Source organism: Dermacentor variabilis, chromosome 11 (genome assembly GCF_050947875.1).
Source record: "Dermacentor variabilis isolate Ectoservices chromosome 11, ASM5094787v1, whole genome shotgun sequence".
Lineage (NCBI taxonomy): Eukaryota > Metazoa > Arthropoda > Arachnida > Ixodida > Ixodidae > Dermacentor > Dermacentor variabilis.
This window is the reverse complement of record NC_134578.1, coordinates 79,260,671-79,278,442: the sequence shown is the minus strand read 5'-3', so window position 1 is coordinate 79,278,442 and position 17,772 is coordinate 79,260,671. Positions and strand designations below refer to the sequence as shown.

General features: G+C 45.3%; 1 protein-coding gene across 1 annotated transcript in view; it reads left to right on the top strand.

Annotated features, from left to right (window-relative positions):
- Nucleotides 1-16,357, top strand: part of LOC142564600 (phospholipid-transporting ATPase ABCA3-like) — a 59,414-nt gene extending 43,057 nt beyond the window's left edge. The window contains exons 7-8 of the mRNA XM_075675655.1: nucleotides 9,815-10,028; nucleotides 15,924-16,357. Of these exons, the coding sequence (XP_075531770.1) occupies nucleotides 9,815-10,028; nucleotides 15,924-16,289 (580 nt within the window). The 3' untranslated portion in view covers nucleotides 16,290-16,357. The remainder of the gene's footprint in view (nucleotides 1-9,814; nucleotides 10,029-15,923) is intronic.
- The last annotated feature ends 1,415 nt before the right edge of the window (nucleotides 16,358-17,772 follow it).

The following is a 17,772-nucleotide window of genomic DNA, read 5'->3' as shown; positions in this document are numbered from 1 at the left end:
ACTCCACATTATCGCTCAGCACAAGACGCGCCGGGATAATTAGGAAGTTAATCGAATGTTATTGTTGATTCTATCTGTTGTGTTCGTCCTCGCGGAACCATATGTGATTAAAAAATATGGAAAACGCCAATAGTGTTGTTCTTTCTGGAAGCTATATAAGTACCACTGATTACGCCGGAGGCCATCAAGTCGTCATGAAAACTAGGAAGTATCGCTTCACTAACCCTGGGCTTCTATTTTTGGGCCACAGCGTCAGAAAACCTGGAGTGCGTCGTGATCCGCAGAATACATCGGTAATCGCAAACTTTCCAGAGGCCACCGACAAGATAGGAGTTTGCGGATCTTTGACGGATGTCCCTGTTACAGGTGCTTCATCATTTTACTTTTCACTAATCGCCAAGGCGTTGAGCCATTTCACAAAATCTGGCGTCGAATTTAAGTGGGAGACCAGCGGTGGAAGCATTTCAAAAACTGAAATGGCACCAGCAGGCTCCACCAGTACTTCGAGTCTATACCGACGCGAATAGCATGGGACTCGGCCACGGAGCGGACTCGGCGCAGTGTTTGTTGCGAGAGAACACATACTGCAAAAGGTCGTTGCCCACTCCAGCAGGTCGCTATCAAAAGAGGAGGCCAATTTTTTTTACAAAAGAAGAGTGCCTTGCCATTATTTGGGCTATGGCAAAATTTCGCCCATACCTACACGGCAGGCCCTTCGACCACCAAGCACTGTGCACGCTGTCTGACCTAAATGATCGTTCAGGCCACCATGCTTCGACGAGCCTAAGACTGCTAGAATCAAACATCCCACTTACATATACATCCCAATGTACAAGTACAGACGTAAGCCATTTCATGCTGGTTGCCTGTCCCGCGCCCCCATCGACCCGCCATTTGAATACGAACCCCATGACGAGACGTTCCTGAGAACATACGTGCAGGAGACCTCGCTGAACAACGACAAGCTGACTCAAAACTGAGAAGCCTTGTCGAAAGCGTGGATGGCAAGACTACTTTGTGCTAAGGGTGTGTAGATGTGGATTTTCGCCATTTTCACCCCAGGAACATGTCGTCGTGAAGAGCTTCCCCTGAGCCCGTGAAAACTGCTACCTCGTGGTGCCTTCAGCACGGCGGCCGCTCTGCATGGTGATCAGAGAGCCGGGCACTTCGGGTGTTCCCGTACATTCTCAAGTACATGACAAATATTATTGGCCGTGCCAGGCCACCAATATCACCAAATACTCTCAGCGACGCAAGACGCCACCAATACGATAAGCGAGATTGCTGCAGCCGTTCAATCTTCCTTGCGACAAGAAATGCCAAACAAATCGTGATAGACTTATCGGGGACCATTACAGAGTTCAGAATCCGGAAATCAGTGGGTCGTCATGGCTACCGAATACGTCACCCGGTACGCCAATACGTAAGCCCTGCCTAAAAGAATTCCAGCTCATCGGCAAAAAAATTGGTCCAGAATATCCTGTTAAGGCATGGCGCCCCAGAAGTGTTCATCACTGATCAATAAAAGACCATTATAGCGGACCTTACACAAGGCATTTTGCAATGCATGCCCACAAGCCACAGGAGCTCAACTACCTAGTGCCCGGAGACGAACGGTCTTACGGAGTGGTGAACAATACCGTCGCCAGCATGTAAGCAATGTTCGTCGGCGTCATGCACGAGACGTGGGATGCCATCTTTTCACACGTAACCTTCACTTACACATGTCAGTGGAAGAAACAACGCTGATCACGCTCTTCAAACTGGCTTACGAAAGGAACCCGGCGTCTACTCGGGATTCCATGCCGCCACACATCACAGAGGATGAAAAAGTCGACATCGCCGCCTATGTGCAGTGCACCAAGAACCACGACACTACTCGGCCACCTGCGCATGATGCACCAGCAAATGACGGACCACCGATAAAGTGGAATTCCAACCCAGCAGCAGTATTTGGGCTTGGACTCCGATACGCCTACGAGAACATGGTGAGAAACTTCTCCGATGCTACTTCGGACCCTGCGAGGTCATAAAACGCATTGGCGCACTGGACTACGGGCTCCTGCCAGACGGCATTGCTCAATCACAGCGCCACTACTCGCGACCCCACGTAGTTCATGTTGTGAACTTTGAGCCGTTCCACGTGCGCTTAGGAACTCTAGCAGTTCGTTTCAATGTGTTTTTTACTACGTCAACTTAAGCTTCCTGTGCTCCTGTTTACAGCATCGAGACAACGCTTTATGAGAGGGGAGATTGACACGTGCGCTTATCGGTCCTTTATCCAACCACTGTATTTCACTACCTGACTACTTGAGATTATCGCTCATCGCAAGACTCGCCTGCATTATACTCGAAAACTATCGTTCATTCTATCTGTTGGGTATCCTCTCAGGGAACCTCGTGCAATCAGACTGTATACGCAGCGCAAATAGGGCTACGCTTTTTTGACGCCATGCGAGCACAAGCAATTACGATGGGAGCTTCGATTAGCGATGTCTAAAAGCCGGCGTGCTTCACCCGAAGGTCAAACTTTCGACGATCGCCGACAGGACTCCCCGCTGTCGTCGTGCTTCGAGTGTCGCTTGCTATAGGGGCACAAGTTCACCCGATAAAGAACTTGGCCTCGAGATAAGCCCTTTTCGCCGCTCTGTCCTTCGCCGTTACTACAACATTGCAGTATGACGACGATGGTGCGTCGACGATGACATGAGGACAATGGGATTAAGGCCGTGAAACCACTACTACAATAAGGCGACGATATAATGACCTAAATTCCCTGACAGCGACTCTGTGCTGAGGGCGCAATCACGACATTGACACGACAATAGAATAAAGTGGACAGAGAAATGACTACGGATTGACAATAAGGTTGTGGCCATGACTTCTCAAAGACGGCGGTGTGCAGAGGGCCATATGATAACGCAGGGACGACTAAGTGATGAGGATGGAAGATGCTGGCGACATGGCTACGAAGAATGTCTACGTTGGCTTGAAAGTGACGAAATGAGCATGACGGAGTAACAAAGGTGGCGTGCTGGTGTGCGCGCATGTGCATTTGTTGGTGTTCGCTTATGTGATGCGCACTTAAGTTCATCACCGTCATGTCGGGCCGTCTTCATTTGCATTACATCCGATAACGAAAAGCCGCAGACGACAAAAGTATGCGATACCGTAATAATCGCGACTGAAGGTATGCGATGTCGTGACAATGACCGCCTGACGGCATAAGCTTTCCCAAACGGGACTTATTACGACGGAATAAAGAAGACGAAATGAAGACGACGGCGTCGAGACGATGGCACGATGGCACTGGAGCGACAACAATGAAATCACTACGACGGAATGAAGGCGAAATTCCGTCGTAGTGATTTCATTGTTGTCGCTCCAGTGCCATCGTGCCATCGTCTCGACGCCGTCGTCTTCATTTCGTCTTCTTTATTCCGTCGTAATAAGTCCCGTTTGGGAAAGCTTATGCCGTCAGGCGGTCATTGTCACGACATCGCATACCTTCAGTCGCGATTATTAATGTATCGCATACTTTTGTCGTCTGCGGCTTTTCGTTATCGGATGTAATGCAAATGAAGACGGCCCGATATGACGGTGATGAACTTAAGTGCGCATCACATAAGCGAACACCAACAAATGCACATGCGCGCACACCAGCACGCCACCTTTGTTACTCCGTCATGCTCATTTCGTCACTTTCAAGCCAACGTAGACATTCTTCGTAGCCATGTCGCCAGCATCTTCCATCCTCATCACTTAGTCGTCCCTGCGTTATCATATGGCCCTCTGCACACCGCCGTCTTTGAGAAGTCATGGCCACAACCTTATTGTCAATCCGTAGTCATTTCTCTGTCCACTTTATTCTATTGTCGTGTCAATGTCGTGATTGCGCCCTCAGCACAGAGTCGCTGTCAGGGAATTTAGGTCATTATATCGTCGCCTTATTGTAGTAGTGGTTTCACGGCCTTAATCCCATTGTCCTCATGTCATCGTCGACGCACCATCGTCGTCATACTGCAATGTTGTAGTAACGGCGAAGGACAGAGTGGCGAAAAGGGCTTATCTCGAGGCCAAGTTCTTTATCGGGTGAACTTGTGCCCCTATAGCAAGCGACACTCGAAGCACGACGACAGCGGGGAGTCCTGTCGGCGATCGTCGAAAGTTTGACCTTCGGGTGAAGCACGCCGGCTTTTAGACATCGCTAATCGAAGCTCCCATCGTAATTGCTTGTGCTCGCATGGCGTCAAAAAAGCGTAGCCCTATTTGCGCTGCGTATACAGTCTGATTGCACGAGGTTCCCTGAGAGGATACCCAACAGATAGAATGAACGATAGTTTTCGAGTATAATGCAGGCGAGTCTTGCGATGAGCGATAATCTCAAGTAGTCAGGTAGTGAAATACAGTGGTTGGATAAAGGACCGATAAGCGCACGTGTCAATCTCCCCTCTCATAAAGCGTTGTCTCGATGCTGTAAACAGGAGCACAGGAAGCTTAAGTTGACGTAGTAAAAAACACATTGAAACGAACTGCTAGAGTTCCTAAGCGCACGTGGAACGGCTCAAAGTTCACAACATGAACTACGTGGGGTCGCGAGTAGTGGCGCTGTGATTGAGCAATGCCGTCTGGCAGGAGCCCGTAGTCCAGTGCGCCAATGCGTTTTATGACCTCGCAGGGTCCGAAGTAGCATCGGAGAAGTTTCTCACCATGTTCTCGTAGGCGTATCGGAGTCCAAGCCCAAATACTGCTGCTGGGTTGGAATTCCACTTTATCGGTGGTCCGTCATTTGCTGGTGCATCATGCGCAGGTGGCCGAGTAGTGTCGTGGTTCTTGGTGCGATATTAGTACGAGTACTGCAAACATAGGAATGCCGTTGTGCGTGTGAGCTATTCGCCAACAAAGAAGACGCAGCAGTAGCAGCAACAGCAGAAGCATGTGTCACGCTCGGTCTGCGGGTGACAGAAAAGATACTGACTACATAGGGTGTTTATCATCCTATTCTGTTTGAATTCTGTTTGAATGGGTAGCAGATAGTGTTGTCCTCTTGAGCCAAGCAGAGCAGGCGTAATTAAGGATGTATCTGCAGGTACCTCTTCCTTTTTTTCCCTATGAGATGTTAAGTGGTAAATACATCATATTTCACCGAGCGAAAGCTCTTGCCTGCTTGTTCACTGCAGCGAACTATACTATTGTCATTCTGAGCTAAACAACGAGACTTTTTTGGGTGGCAGGTAGCGCTTGCCGGTGTGAACATCGACTTCTGCAAGGCACTACGCTGTCACCAGAGGCGGAAACACTGGCTTCCTCGCCAGCGTGAACATGTGCTTATTGTTGCTGGTAGAGAAAATACAGTACTATAATCTTGACATTCCAGACTGAACAGGATTCAATGCACTTTGCGATGACAAATCATTGTGCGCGTTAAGCACACGCCATCCTCGGTTATCAGTAGTGGCCTCCGGCCAATCGGCCGCTGTAGCGCGTTCCAACGCTTACCGGCGTCAGCTCGAGCGGCGTAGGTAGACGTGATTATGTTGGTAACACTGCTATCCACTTATCGTCGAAATTTCTTCTGATCTCGGCAGCTGCGGTGGCTGCTTAGGTTTTGTGAATCGACCTACGCTTACTATTGGCACAAGAACTGAACTTCGCACCGGCGCTACCAATACATGCACGCTTTCTTTTACTACTGCACTCGTCTCTGCTGCTACGGACATCGCAAGCTTTCTGATCTTGCGCACAGTTTTAGCTTTCTGAATAAGCTTCTTTTGATTGATTTTTCCTATGCCAAAATTCGTTCTCAAGTTCGCTTAGTAAAGTGGGGCCCAAATTCTTTGCCACAATAAAGTGCGAATTCAAGGCATCTAAACAGCTGCACTGAAATTCGCATTGGGGAGTGCCGTTCTCGCTGGTCAATATTTTTTTTCTGAGTAAACTTAGAACACGGAGAAGCCTCAGCATATTTGTCTGATGGTGTACCTGGCGTCCTCCTTGCGCCCTACCGATATTACTAGCCCATAGCGCAGCCGAGGCTTCATTCCTTCGTCTTCTAAGTGTGTTAGTAGGCGCTCGTCCTGTAGCTTTCAGCACCCCGAACGGTACTTAAGGAACCTAACATTTACTTAGATAACATATTAGTAAAAAAATAAATAAAGGATCGAGTCACAGATCAAACGCAGCGAAATTCGGCTATCATGATTTCCTGCATTTCAACTTCGTATGCATACAGCTAAATGTTGTTGAGGGCGTTCTATCATTGCGACTACGTAATATACGGCTCCCTAACGTCTGCACTGGTTTATGCAACTTTTCACTGGCCAAGCTGACGTCGACACAAGCTTTAGAACGAGAAAAGGACACGTGGCATTAAATGTAGCTCTTTATATTTCCTTCAGAGGCATCGTGTAATCCATCCATCTGTGTCGAAAACGCAGCTTAGACTGGTTGGACTTCTACTTTCGAATAAAATAGTTCGTTGTCTCTCCTGATATTGCAATCGGCTTATAGATATCCCTTTACGTGATGAAATTTAAGTGAATAATATACATTACCTGTGCTATTCTGAAATTTGGAAGAATTCCTTTCGGGGCACTTTGCATCACTTGGAGCAGCGCGGCAGAGCGACTTTTACTTGTGGGTTTGCTTGAATTCGCTCGAGATGAGTGCCGGCGTATGAAATTAGCTAAAGTTCCCCCATAAAAAATGACGTTTACTGAAGCCATAGGTGGTTGAAAAACGGTTTTGTCCACAGCACAACGACAAAACGCATCCGCCATTGTTTGCTGCATTATCCCGTTCTACGCGAATACGTTGCGTCACGGCAAGAGCACACAGCTCGGCTAGAGTCGCCCACCGCTCGAAAGAGTAGATGCTGCGTCTTTGCAAAGACATAACCAGTAATAATGTTAATACAGTGAAAATAGTTCAGGAGGGACATCCTAATATTAACCATTGGCTTGCATGTCCAGCCTTAGATTATTTTGTGTAGCCTAAAGCTTCAATTCTGCACAACTATATATTAAGTAAGGTAACACTGCCAACCGTTGAGGTAGCGTCGAGCTGGGGCTACGGCAGCTTTCATCAGGCGTTGGTGAAAGGACACGAAAATTTAGTTTAGCTGCCCTGTTTTGGAGACGAAGAGTACCTGGTTCACAAGTGGAATGCCATTGCCTGGGACCACGCTCCGCTTTACACTCTTCTTTTTCGTGCTCTGCGTGATTCCTCATCACACACAAGGCGACACGCAGCTATCGTCAACCACGACCGGTTTTACGAACTCCTGTGTGGCTACCGCCATTCATATAAGTAGAGAAACTGCGGCAGGTTCTACGCACCTTCTTGGACTCCACGTAAAGCGAAGCTTTGTTCAAATGCGTAAAAAATGGTGCAACTTTTCATAGTGTCTGTGTTATCGAAATTTCAGTGCATGGACATATCGAGGGTCCTTGCTCAACTCACATCATGCGCATTACAAGCTACCCAAACGCTAGTGCTTTGCAACTGTTTGGGAGCGCGCACATGTGCTCTCACGCACCCATGGCCAGCATGGCGATCATGTCAAAGCACTAGTTTGTGTCCGAGTGGTGATGAGAGGACGCCCATTCAATTCCTAGTTCATTGCCGAGAGCGGAGAGCCCCGTAGTTCCTCTGCGTTCTACTCATAAGATGGCGAGAGTGGCACGATTCCTGCTCTTGGAGTGATTTTTCTAATCCTCTCCAGTGCTCCGACTCCAGCAATTGTAACGCTTTCTTTAAAATCGTTTACTACTTGCGGGCCCCCTTGCGTGCCTTGTGAATGAAAACAAATTTTTGAAGTATTAAGGATGTTGCGAATGGTGTGACGTACATTTTTTTTTCTTGACCAGGTAAGATTTTTTGTCGCTTTGATGAGCTATACAAAAGCGAAGCAAGTCTCTTTTTTTACATACTGCAGCCCCATAGGAGGGCTATTGCAGGAGTGGGTAAGAACAGTGGTGAACAAAAAATAAAGTGAAATCAACAATCACTCTTACATCATTACAGTCGTTTACAACATTTTAAATCGTTTTCATCGATTCTTAAAAGCAATGACACAGCGATATGCATACACACAAAGTAGAAACTAAACCTAATTTAACTAGTTACACATACTGGTTTTCATAGAGAGCACTTTCGAAATTAAGCTGGTGGAAGCTACGCGTGCAAGAAGGCTTGGTGAAAGATATGCAAGCTGTGTTTGAAGTAAGATAGAACTTGTTAATTATGTTGTGCAAAAGTTTTAATGATTCCACATCACGACGTACTGAACGTAATGCTAGTTTCAGTGTAGGGAGTGCAGACGAGGGTGGAAATAGCGATCATACCGGTGAAAATTGAAACGGACGACTTTTTTCTGAACAGCTTCTAGTTTGATAATGTTGTTTTGGTTATGGGGTGACAAGACTGTTGCGGCATAATAAATAACAGGGCGAACAAGAGCTTTATACATTAAAAGTTTAGTGTCCTTCGGAGCCTTTTGCATAGAGCTACGTAGGTACCCAAGATGTCTTTTTTGTTTGCTTCACATTTACCGGCATATTAACGAACATCTATTTCAGCACACTACTCTAACTGCTGGTTAGCTTATCTTCTGCACACATCACAGCTGACGAAGAATATCATGGCCGTTCCGAAATACCGTGGACTCAAGCAGAATGCAGCATTGGCATCGTGGTTTTTGGCATCCGTTCTTGTGTTCCAGGCCAAGGATGCTCTTGATAAATCACATCATTTTTAGTGTAACATTTCTCTGCTTTTGAGACTTCTAAAGCACTAATTATTCCAAGTTTTTAGAATTGTACCGCTCATTGAATGCCCCTTTTTATGTTTCAATACTGCGAGATGCGGTGAATTGTTTAAATTTCAAATGTTTACCTAGTCAATTTCAGTCTAATTAGCAAAATTTCCAGTTTTGCAGTTTCCCATAAAATCAAAATTTGGCGCTGCAAAACTGTGTGCACATTGCATTCCAAGTTAATTTCGTAACCTGGGGCTCCCATTCCATTCCGAATATATTAACATGTGGAATGCATCAGTAATCACTCCAACTTAGGTGTTGCGTCTCCGCAACTCCGATTGGCGATGACACGATAGAGGTATGCATCCGTTTGTTGCCTAATATTGGACGGGCAAGGAAGACTTCCCGTAGGTATCCTTTTTCAGCAGCACTCAGCAAAAGTACATTGCATGATGACACCAAAATTGCCGGGCCACGACCACGAATCTTATACGCACTGCGATGAGGTGGAAGCTGTCCTGCCAATAATGATATCATATAATTGAGAAGACAGGTATTAAAGGCAAACATTCAGGTAAAAGCGTACCTCCTGTAAACGAAACTGTCATCCATAGAGCCGCATGTATATGAGGTGAATACCAGCTGCAATCTGATGTGGTCAGTGGAATATTTCATTTGGTGTAATGATTTATAAAAAATTGAATAATTTGTGTCCATCTCGAAGTCGTTGGCACCCTTATCTTTACCATTTTTATCAATATGTTTTGAAGTTTCAAGCAAGGAAATAAAGAAAATGAGCAATTGAGACCTAAAGATTACTTCACCGGGCTGCTACGCTGGAGAACCGACTTTCGATGCCGCCATCGAGCGCGTAATTTATTCTTTTTCTTAAATAAATAAGTGTTATGCGGCAATCCAGCAGCTGTAGTAGGCAGATTTAGAAAAGTTTGAGTGGTTTCGGGAGGAAAGCTTGGCTATGACAACATAACAGTGACTTCGTCCGAATGGGGTTTGCTACCGTAACACTTTGCTGCGTACGGGTTCGAATACACGCAGTATGGACGAGTGCGAGTTTTCCTGCGATCGGCTCACGATCATGGTCGAAGGCCACATGATGTGCTTAGGCACCGTCCAGCACCTGCGAGAAAAGTTTGGTCAAGGCTACCGACTCGAGTTCTTGCTCAAACACACGGCTGTAGCAAGCGCGCCCATGCTGAAGAAGGCTGTTGAACAACTCTTCGACGGAATCCAACTCAAGGATGACCACCAGGTACTGGGGACTCATTCGTTAATCTTTACCAGGGAAAAGGGGCGTTAAGCGCAGACGTATCTGCTCTGCTGTTGCGGTTCTGCATGAATACCCGGCAACGACGAGGTACCCGATATATATATATATATATATATATATATATATATATATATATATATATATATATGTATATATATACATACACATGGTTTGTCAGGGAAGTAGTAGGACAAATTTCTTTCCTGCGAACAGGTGGTGAATGAGGGGGATGTTACTGTGCTGGTTGGGTGGCGGGGGATCTTAGCTACAAGCGCACCAGTCGCCAGTCGTCTGCAAACCTTCACAAAGTGCAGATCGAGTTGAAGGTGATCCCCTATCAATGTGCCGAGTCGCCTGCACAATGAATCACTTGTTAGAGCAGCTTTACGCGCTGAAGTTTTGCGCCGAACTGGGCAAAATTGTGAGTGAGACCCATGACATATTTAAGACTGCTTATGCGAGTGATGCCATGGGTCGATCAAGTGCTTTCGAGTGGCAAAAGTAGTTTCTGGAGGGAAGAGAGCAAGTTAAAGATTAGCAATGGTCAAGACGCCCTTCAATGGCAAAAAGGAGGGAAACCTTAGTGAAATTGCGAAATCTTATTAACTCCGACCGCAGAATGAGTATGCGGATGATATCAGAAAAGTTAAGCTTGCCAATAACTGTTGCGCACGAAATTGTGACCGAAAACTTCGTATTGAGAAAAGTTTGTGGAAAATTAGTCCCTAATGTGTTGACCAATGAACCAAAACAAAGACTTATCATGAGTTGTCGAGAACATCTTGTGTTCGTGACAATCCAAATTTTCTCGAGAGTTTTATCTGCAGAGACGAGTCGTGGCGTTTTGACTGTGACCCCATGACAACGCGACAAAGCTCTGAATGACACACCCCCTCACCCCGCCCGAAAAAGCCCGCTTGAGCAAGTAGAAGATGAAATTGACGTTGATAATCTTTTTGTACTGCAAAAGAGTGGTTCACAGAGAATTCGCATCGCCTAGTCAGACTGAATGCTGCATTCTACGTGGAAGTACTTGAAAGATTGAGAAATGGAGTCGCTGTCGTCCGTCCAGCAATCGCTGGATCATTGAGGCTCCATCAGGACAATGAGCCGAGCCACACTGCCTTAGCTGTCATGGATGTCTTGAACAAACATAGCATCGCACAGCTTCCCCAGCCACTTAGAGCCCAGATCTTGCCCCTTCAGACTTCTCCATTTACCCCCCACTGAAAAAGGTTATGAAATGATAGCACGATGGCTCGGTTCAAGCAATTCAACAGGCCGTAACCAGGAAGCTGAAGAGCATTCCAGCATCTGCATTCTAGGGAGCCTACAGTGACTGGCAAGAGTCGCTGGAAACGTTTTGTTTATTTACTTATTTATTCATTTATTCACTACTGTAAGCCTATCCAGTCCTATCCAAGAAAGGGCATACGAGGTACAAGGATTCCATGTTAACGAAGAACAAAAAAAAGCATCATACGTTGTGAGCATAGACGATAACGACAAGAAAGCAATAAATGGGCTGTGGATGTAGCAGATTTTGAAAACTATCAAGTCGACGTGTCCAAATTGTGATAAAAGAAAAAAAAACATTTTGTCCTGCTGCTTATATATATATATATATATACATATATATGTGTGTGTGTGTGTGTGTGTGTGTGTGTGTGTATATATTGTTATCTCGTACATTGCGCTGGTTAAATACACTTATCTGGCGCACATGCCTACGGACGGTGATGGTTATTGTGCATGGTAGCTTGAAGTGGGACGATAATGATGACGACAACAGTGATATCGTTATTACATTTAGTGCAACAACGTTAATGCACCACCATGCACCATATTTATTGACAACAGTGGTGAGCAGTTCTGCTTGACATTGCCAACGGTATACTCTACCTCCTCTATATAACCTCTTGGAAAATACGCCCACAACGCAGAAGGCCATTCACACATAGGAAACTATGAAAACTGGTAAAGTAGCGCATAACTTGGCTTGCTCCTGGCATGATTGGACATTCTTGAAACTAACTACAAGTGTCGTAAAATTTTACAAAATTTTTGCCAGGCGGGGTAGGCATCAATGCTGCACGCGTGCACTTTGAAACAAGACGCAAGCACAGTGTATAAAATACACACATAGGCACTTTTAAAATGCGATTTCTTGCAGTACCTGTATAGGAATTATTTTTGTGTGTGTGTAATGTTGAACGCTTGTATCGCTGAGGTCTTGTGAACATTTTAAAAAATTGTTCACATCTTGTTTACACAAAAAAAAATCGTGCGCCTTGATGGTTGGTTAGTGCCAGTACCAGTCAGAAGCCATCTTGGTCAAAACATTCTAAAGGTATTCGGCTAATTATAAATATTTCCAATTGACTGCAATCTAACTGTCGATTGGCGCTACTAAATGCAAATGCGCGTAGTCTACTAAATAAAACTGATGGATTTAACTGTCCTGTGGATCGCCACGACCCATCTTTTGTTTGTGTAACCGAAACTTGGCTAAGCGTTGTTATTTCCGATGTTGAATGTTTGCCTTCAGGGCTACACGGTTCTACGGAGAGATAAGCCGGTTGGGCAAGGTGGTGGCGCGGGGCTCTTTTTTCGAAACGGCATCAAATATTGCGTAGTTTCAGAACTCCCAAATATTTAATCACTTTGGCCCGAAGCTAAAATCGGTGGTTTGGTCATTGTTTTGGGTGCGATATACCGCCCGCCCAGCTTTGGTGATCTTTCCGATTGTTTGTGAATACATAGTTAAACACAGGTTCCATTGTTGTGGTTTGATACTGTGTAGCGATTTTATTGTCCCGAGTATAAACTGGGCCTCTCTTTCTGTAGATGACCGTGACAGATTACTACGCGAGTCGTTAATTGTCTTGGCTACTTCATTCGACTTAACTCAGGTTGTCATGGGTCCTGCACGCGAAGATTCCATCTTGGATTTGTCTTTGTGAATGGTTATGTCATGGTTTGGAATGTGAGATAACTGACGGTCTTTCTGATCACAAAACAGTCTCCGTTACGTTAAAACTGGCCATTGACAGTATAGCACCTGTTTTCATTACTGTATTGAATTTTGACTGTGCGGATGGTGTTGCTATTACTGATTTACTGGGAACAGCCTTTGATCAATTCTTCACTTCCAGTGGCCACTGTGACGTCAATACCTTACTTGAGTAGTTCTACAATATTGCCCAAGAGGTAATTTTAACATTTGTTGCAAAGAAATGCACAAAACGTAACTTGAAACCCGCCTGGTACTAAAGGTGTATCATGCAACTTGCTCGTCTAGTAAAACGGATTCGCAAGCATCGGAATTCCCCGCCAAACAGCCACCATAATTTTTTTGCTAAGTCCACTGAAGTCAACATTAAGCACTAACATACGTGATGCAAGAGACTTCTTTGTTATAACAATACACTGGTTACGCTCATAAAAGTTAACCCAGCGAAATTTTGGAAATCTATTCACCCTTTATCCCCGGTTTCATCTACAATTATTATAGACGACCAAACATGTTCTGATCCTCCTTCTATATCTCAAGCATTTGGAAACTGCTCTACATTGGTCTCTGTCTCTGACGAATGTGCTAACCCAAGCTCCAGGGCACACGGCATGTTGGAGTCCATTTCTGACATCCAAATTTCCATAGCAGGGGTTCTGAACCTACTGCTTAATACTGACACAACCAAACCTATTAGACCTGATGGTGTTCCAAATGAATTTTTTAAGGTTACTCGGAATGGGTTTCACGTCACCTAACCATCATTTACCGAAAATGGATTGACTGATGTAGCATTCCTCGTCTCTGGAAAGTTGCCACTGTCATCCCGGTTTTAATCTGGCAACAAACAGATGCTTTCTAACTGCTGCCAAATTTCTTTAATTAACACATGCTGTAAGTTATTAGAGCGCATCATTCATAAGCGTATCAAAGGTTTTTAGATTATAATAGCATTATCTCTATGTAGCAACATGGTTTCCGTGCTGGTCACTCAACTTTCCAGCAGCTCATCGAATTCACTCATGCCATTGCGTTGGCACTAAACCCTCGCGGACAGATATATGCCGTCTTTGCAGATTATGCGAAACGATTTGATACCGTCTTTCACAGCACACTTCCCGTTAAACTACGCTCGGTTCGTAAAAATGACAAACTACTCGACTGGCTGACTAGCTATTTGGATTCCAGGTCTCAGATTCTTTCGTTAAACAACCCTCACTCGTCGTCAGCTACCGTTAATTCAGGTGTTCCCCGGTGCTCGATTTTGGGGCCAATACTATAATATATATTAACGATTGGGCCGAAGTCATTAGTAACACCCGGGTAAAACCGTATCTGTGCAGACGACTATGTGCTTTATACAAACATTACTAGCATTGAAGGCCAACTCCAGTGAAATAGTGTTTTTTCTTCGTTTTGCGGCTTGAGCTGTTCCTGACAAATGTCGATTAATTATATGAAGAAACAGTGTCCATGACTTTTTCTAATAAAAATAGGCTTTGTATTTCGCCTACAGTAACGGAAAGAAATACGCTGAGTACGTCAATGAATCTAAGTATCTTGGAGCCACTTTTACGACTAACTTAAAAAACCTGCTTCGTGACAAGATGCGATGAACTAACTTAAAATGGCACAAGCACGTTGGCCTCATCTCTTCAAAAGTGCTTCAGAGGCTTGGCTACGTCAAACGCACGCTGAAAAATTCGACAAAAGAGTGCCAACACACAGCGTACAAAACGCTAGTTTGACCCATGTTTCAATACGCCTCTATAATTTGGTCCCCTCACCATAAATGCGACATAGGTAAACTTGAAACTGTACAAAGAAAGGCGATACGATATATATAAGGCAGGTATGATCGCCATTTCTCTCCCTCCTCCATGCTCAGCTCTTATCTCTAGAGTCGCTGGCTCAGGTACGCACATGTGATCGTCTTATCATGCTTCACAAAACTGTCAGTTCTGCTGTTCATGTCTGCGTGCCTGTATCTTTGTTCACCTGCTCTGTGCGCAGAAGCAGGTGCACTGATTCGATGAACATTGTCCCGCTTAGGTCGCAACTGAACTGCTTTCAATTTTCTTTCCTTACGTAAACAATTTAATTGTGGAACAAGCTTGATGAATCCGTTAGATGACTACCCACGGGAAACTGTTCTGCAGAAGTTATAAAATATATTGCGTGTTAGTATCTGTTAGCATTCTTAACTCTTACCAGCATTCTCTAAGCCTGCTTTGCCTCTTTTGTATCGCCATTTAACTTGTTATGTTCTGAAAACGTGTTCTTGTGTCTTGTAAGCTTTGTATTTACCCACTCGTGCTACGTCTCGTATGGAGACATCAATTTTGGAAATAAATGGCTTGCGAAAGAAAACATACGTGAATTCAGTCGCAGATACCAAAGCCTGCATTGCAACCTGTAGATTATGGGGCCGGTAAACGGTAACTTATTTTCCTACCTAAAATGTTTTAGAGGTATTCCTGAAAAATATTTCGTTTACTGCCATTCTGTCGTTCATTACTGCTAGAAGACAAGTTTGTTCATGTCAGGAAATTTTAATCCTTCTTTTTTTAACAAAAAGAGCAGCGAATACGAAAGTTCAAAGATATAAAAATCCAGACGTATAAAATCGGTTAAAAGTCCGAGTGAAGGAATTAGGTTAAACTCCCATTTCCAATAATCGCATATAATAAATGAGCAAAGCATGAATTTCTACATAGTATCCCCTGTGTTTCTACGCATCATCGTGTATTGAGGGTTGCGGGAAAGAAGTTTTTTTTTCGATATAGATGGGGCAAATTTTACGTTACCTTTACAACCCCTCGTGCCCTTGCCTGTTGCATCAACGCATGTTGTTTGTCACCCAGAACCTGCTCTGCTATCACCTGGCAAACAGAATACCTTGGAGCAAGCTGTTCACCAATGTCGTGCACCTCCAAAAAAACTTCGAGCTTGAACACGCTCTCGTCGGAGAGAACACTCTGCAAGATATCTTCTTGAACTTCGCGAAAACGCAAGGAGCGCCTCGCATTCCAGTAGCCTACGTCAAACCTGCTGCCAGCGCAACGGCGAGCGCAACGGCGAGTGGAGCGGCGAGTGGAGCGGCGAGTGGAGTGGTGAGCGGAGCGGCGAGTGGAGCGGCGAGTGGAGCGGCGAGCGGAGCGGCGAGTGGAGCGGCGAGTGGAGCGGGGAGCGCTGCGGCGAGCGGAGCGGGGAGGGCGTCGATGGCTTGAGCAGTGTCACGGTGACCGACCCGGCACAGCAGCTCCGCCACCTGGAGCCTAAAACCGACTCCGGTTTCCAGAAGATGCTCCCTATGGGAAGCAATAAAGGTCTTTGTGACATCAAGTGCTAAGCGCTCGGTACTGTCGGACCCTCTTTATGAGCACCGTTCGGCGTCAGACTCAAATGGTCTTCTTCAAGTCAAAATAGTAATATTTCAGCGATGCTTTTACATTCTGAGCATATGGTGACGAATATGTTTCAACTGTGTTGGTTTCCCGTGTGCGGCAGCATTCGATTGGGGGCGAGCTGCTAAAACGCTCAGTCGCTTAGATTTAGCTGCACCCTAAAGAAGCCCAGCTGGCTAAAACTAATCCGAAGTCGCCCACTACGCTGTACCTTGTAGTCATAACATCACTTTGGCATGTAAGGCCCAAACGCCTAACGGTTTTCTTTTCGTTCTTGTTGACTGTGCCACGTACGCAACAAAAAGAATGAGGCCAAAGTGGCAGCCAGATGAAATTGAAGACAGATATTTTATCTAGGAATACCGAACAGAAGAATAATTCGCAAACGACTGCCAAAAGAACAAGAAGAAGACTTGGTTGGCAAGCACGACAGAAAAATCTGGAAAATTACAATAATTAGGAATAAATTATTAGAATGAGTATAACGAACAAGTGCAGCTTTAGTTTTGCCATATCATGAAAATTCAGCAAGCTAGTCGTCCTACCGCCTTCGTCGTTCAACCGTCGTCAATTTTTCATCGTTATTGTATTGTTATCACACTATCGTTATTCAACCGTGATTAGGTCGCCCATCTCGCGCCGTTATAGTCTGACATGCAGTCGCTACCGGGCCTCACTTGTCAGACCATCGTCATAGTGAGGCCGTTGAAGTCATGCCATCATCGTCACTCCAGCTTCATCATCCGGCTCTCATCATGCCGTCATCGTCATGGCATCGTTGTCATACAGGTTTCGTGAAGCAGTTGTCACGCCATTGTCAACATACACATGTCGCTTTTCATATCGTTGTAAGCATGCTGCCTGAGTCGTTCCATTATCATCATCGTAACTTTGACGTCGTACCGTTGTCATCATGTCATCCTTATCCCTCTATTGTTTCACCATCGTCATCACGTCGCTATCGTCATACCATTGTAGGCATGCAGTGGTCGTCATACCACCTTCGTCGATCCTTCGATACCATTCCTTCTTCGTTAAGCTATGGTTATCAGGCTATCGCAATTCAATGAAGATTAAGTCGTGATCCTGCCATCGTTGTCACTGCGTCGCTGTCCCACAGACGCTACCATGCGTCCGTTGCCATGTCAACGTCGTCATGCCATCTTGGTCCTCTCATCGTCATCATTTTCGACTCTTCGTCATGCTGCCAGCATACAGCCGTCGTTGTCACGATCTCGTTGTTATAATATCGCCATAAATAAGCAATTGACACCTCATTGACGTGACGGTGTCGTCGTCATGCGCC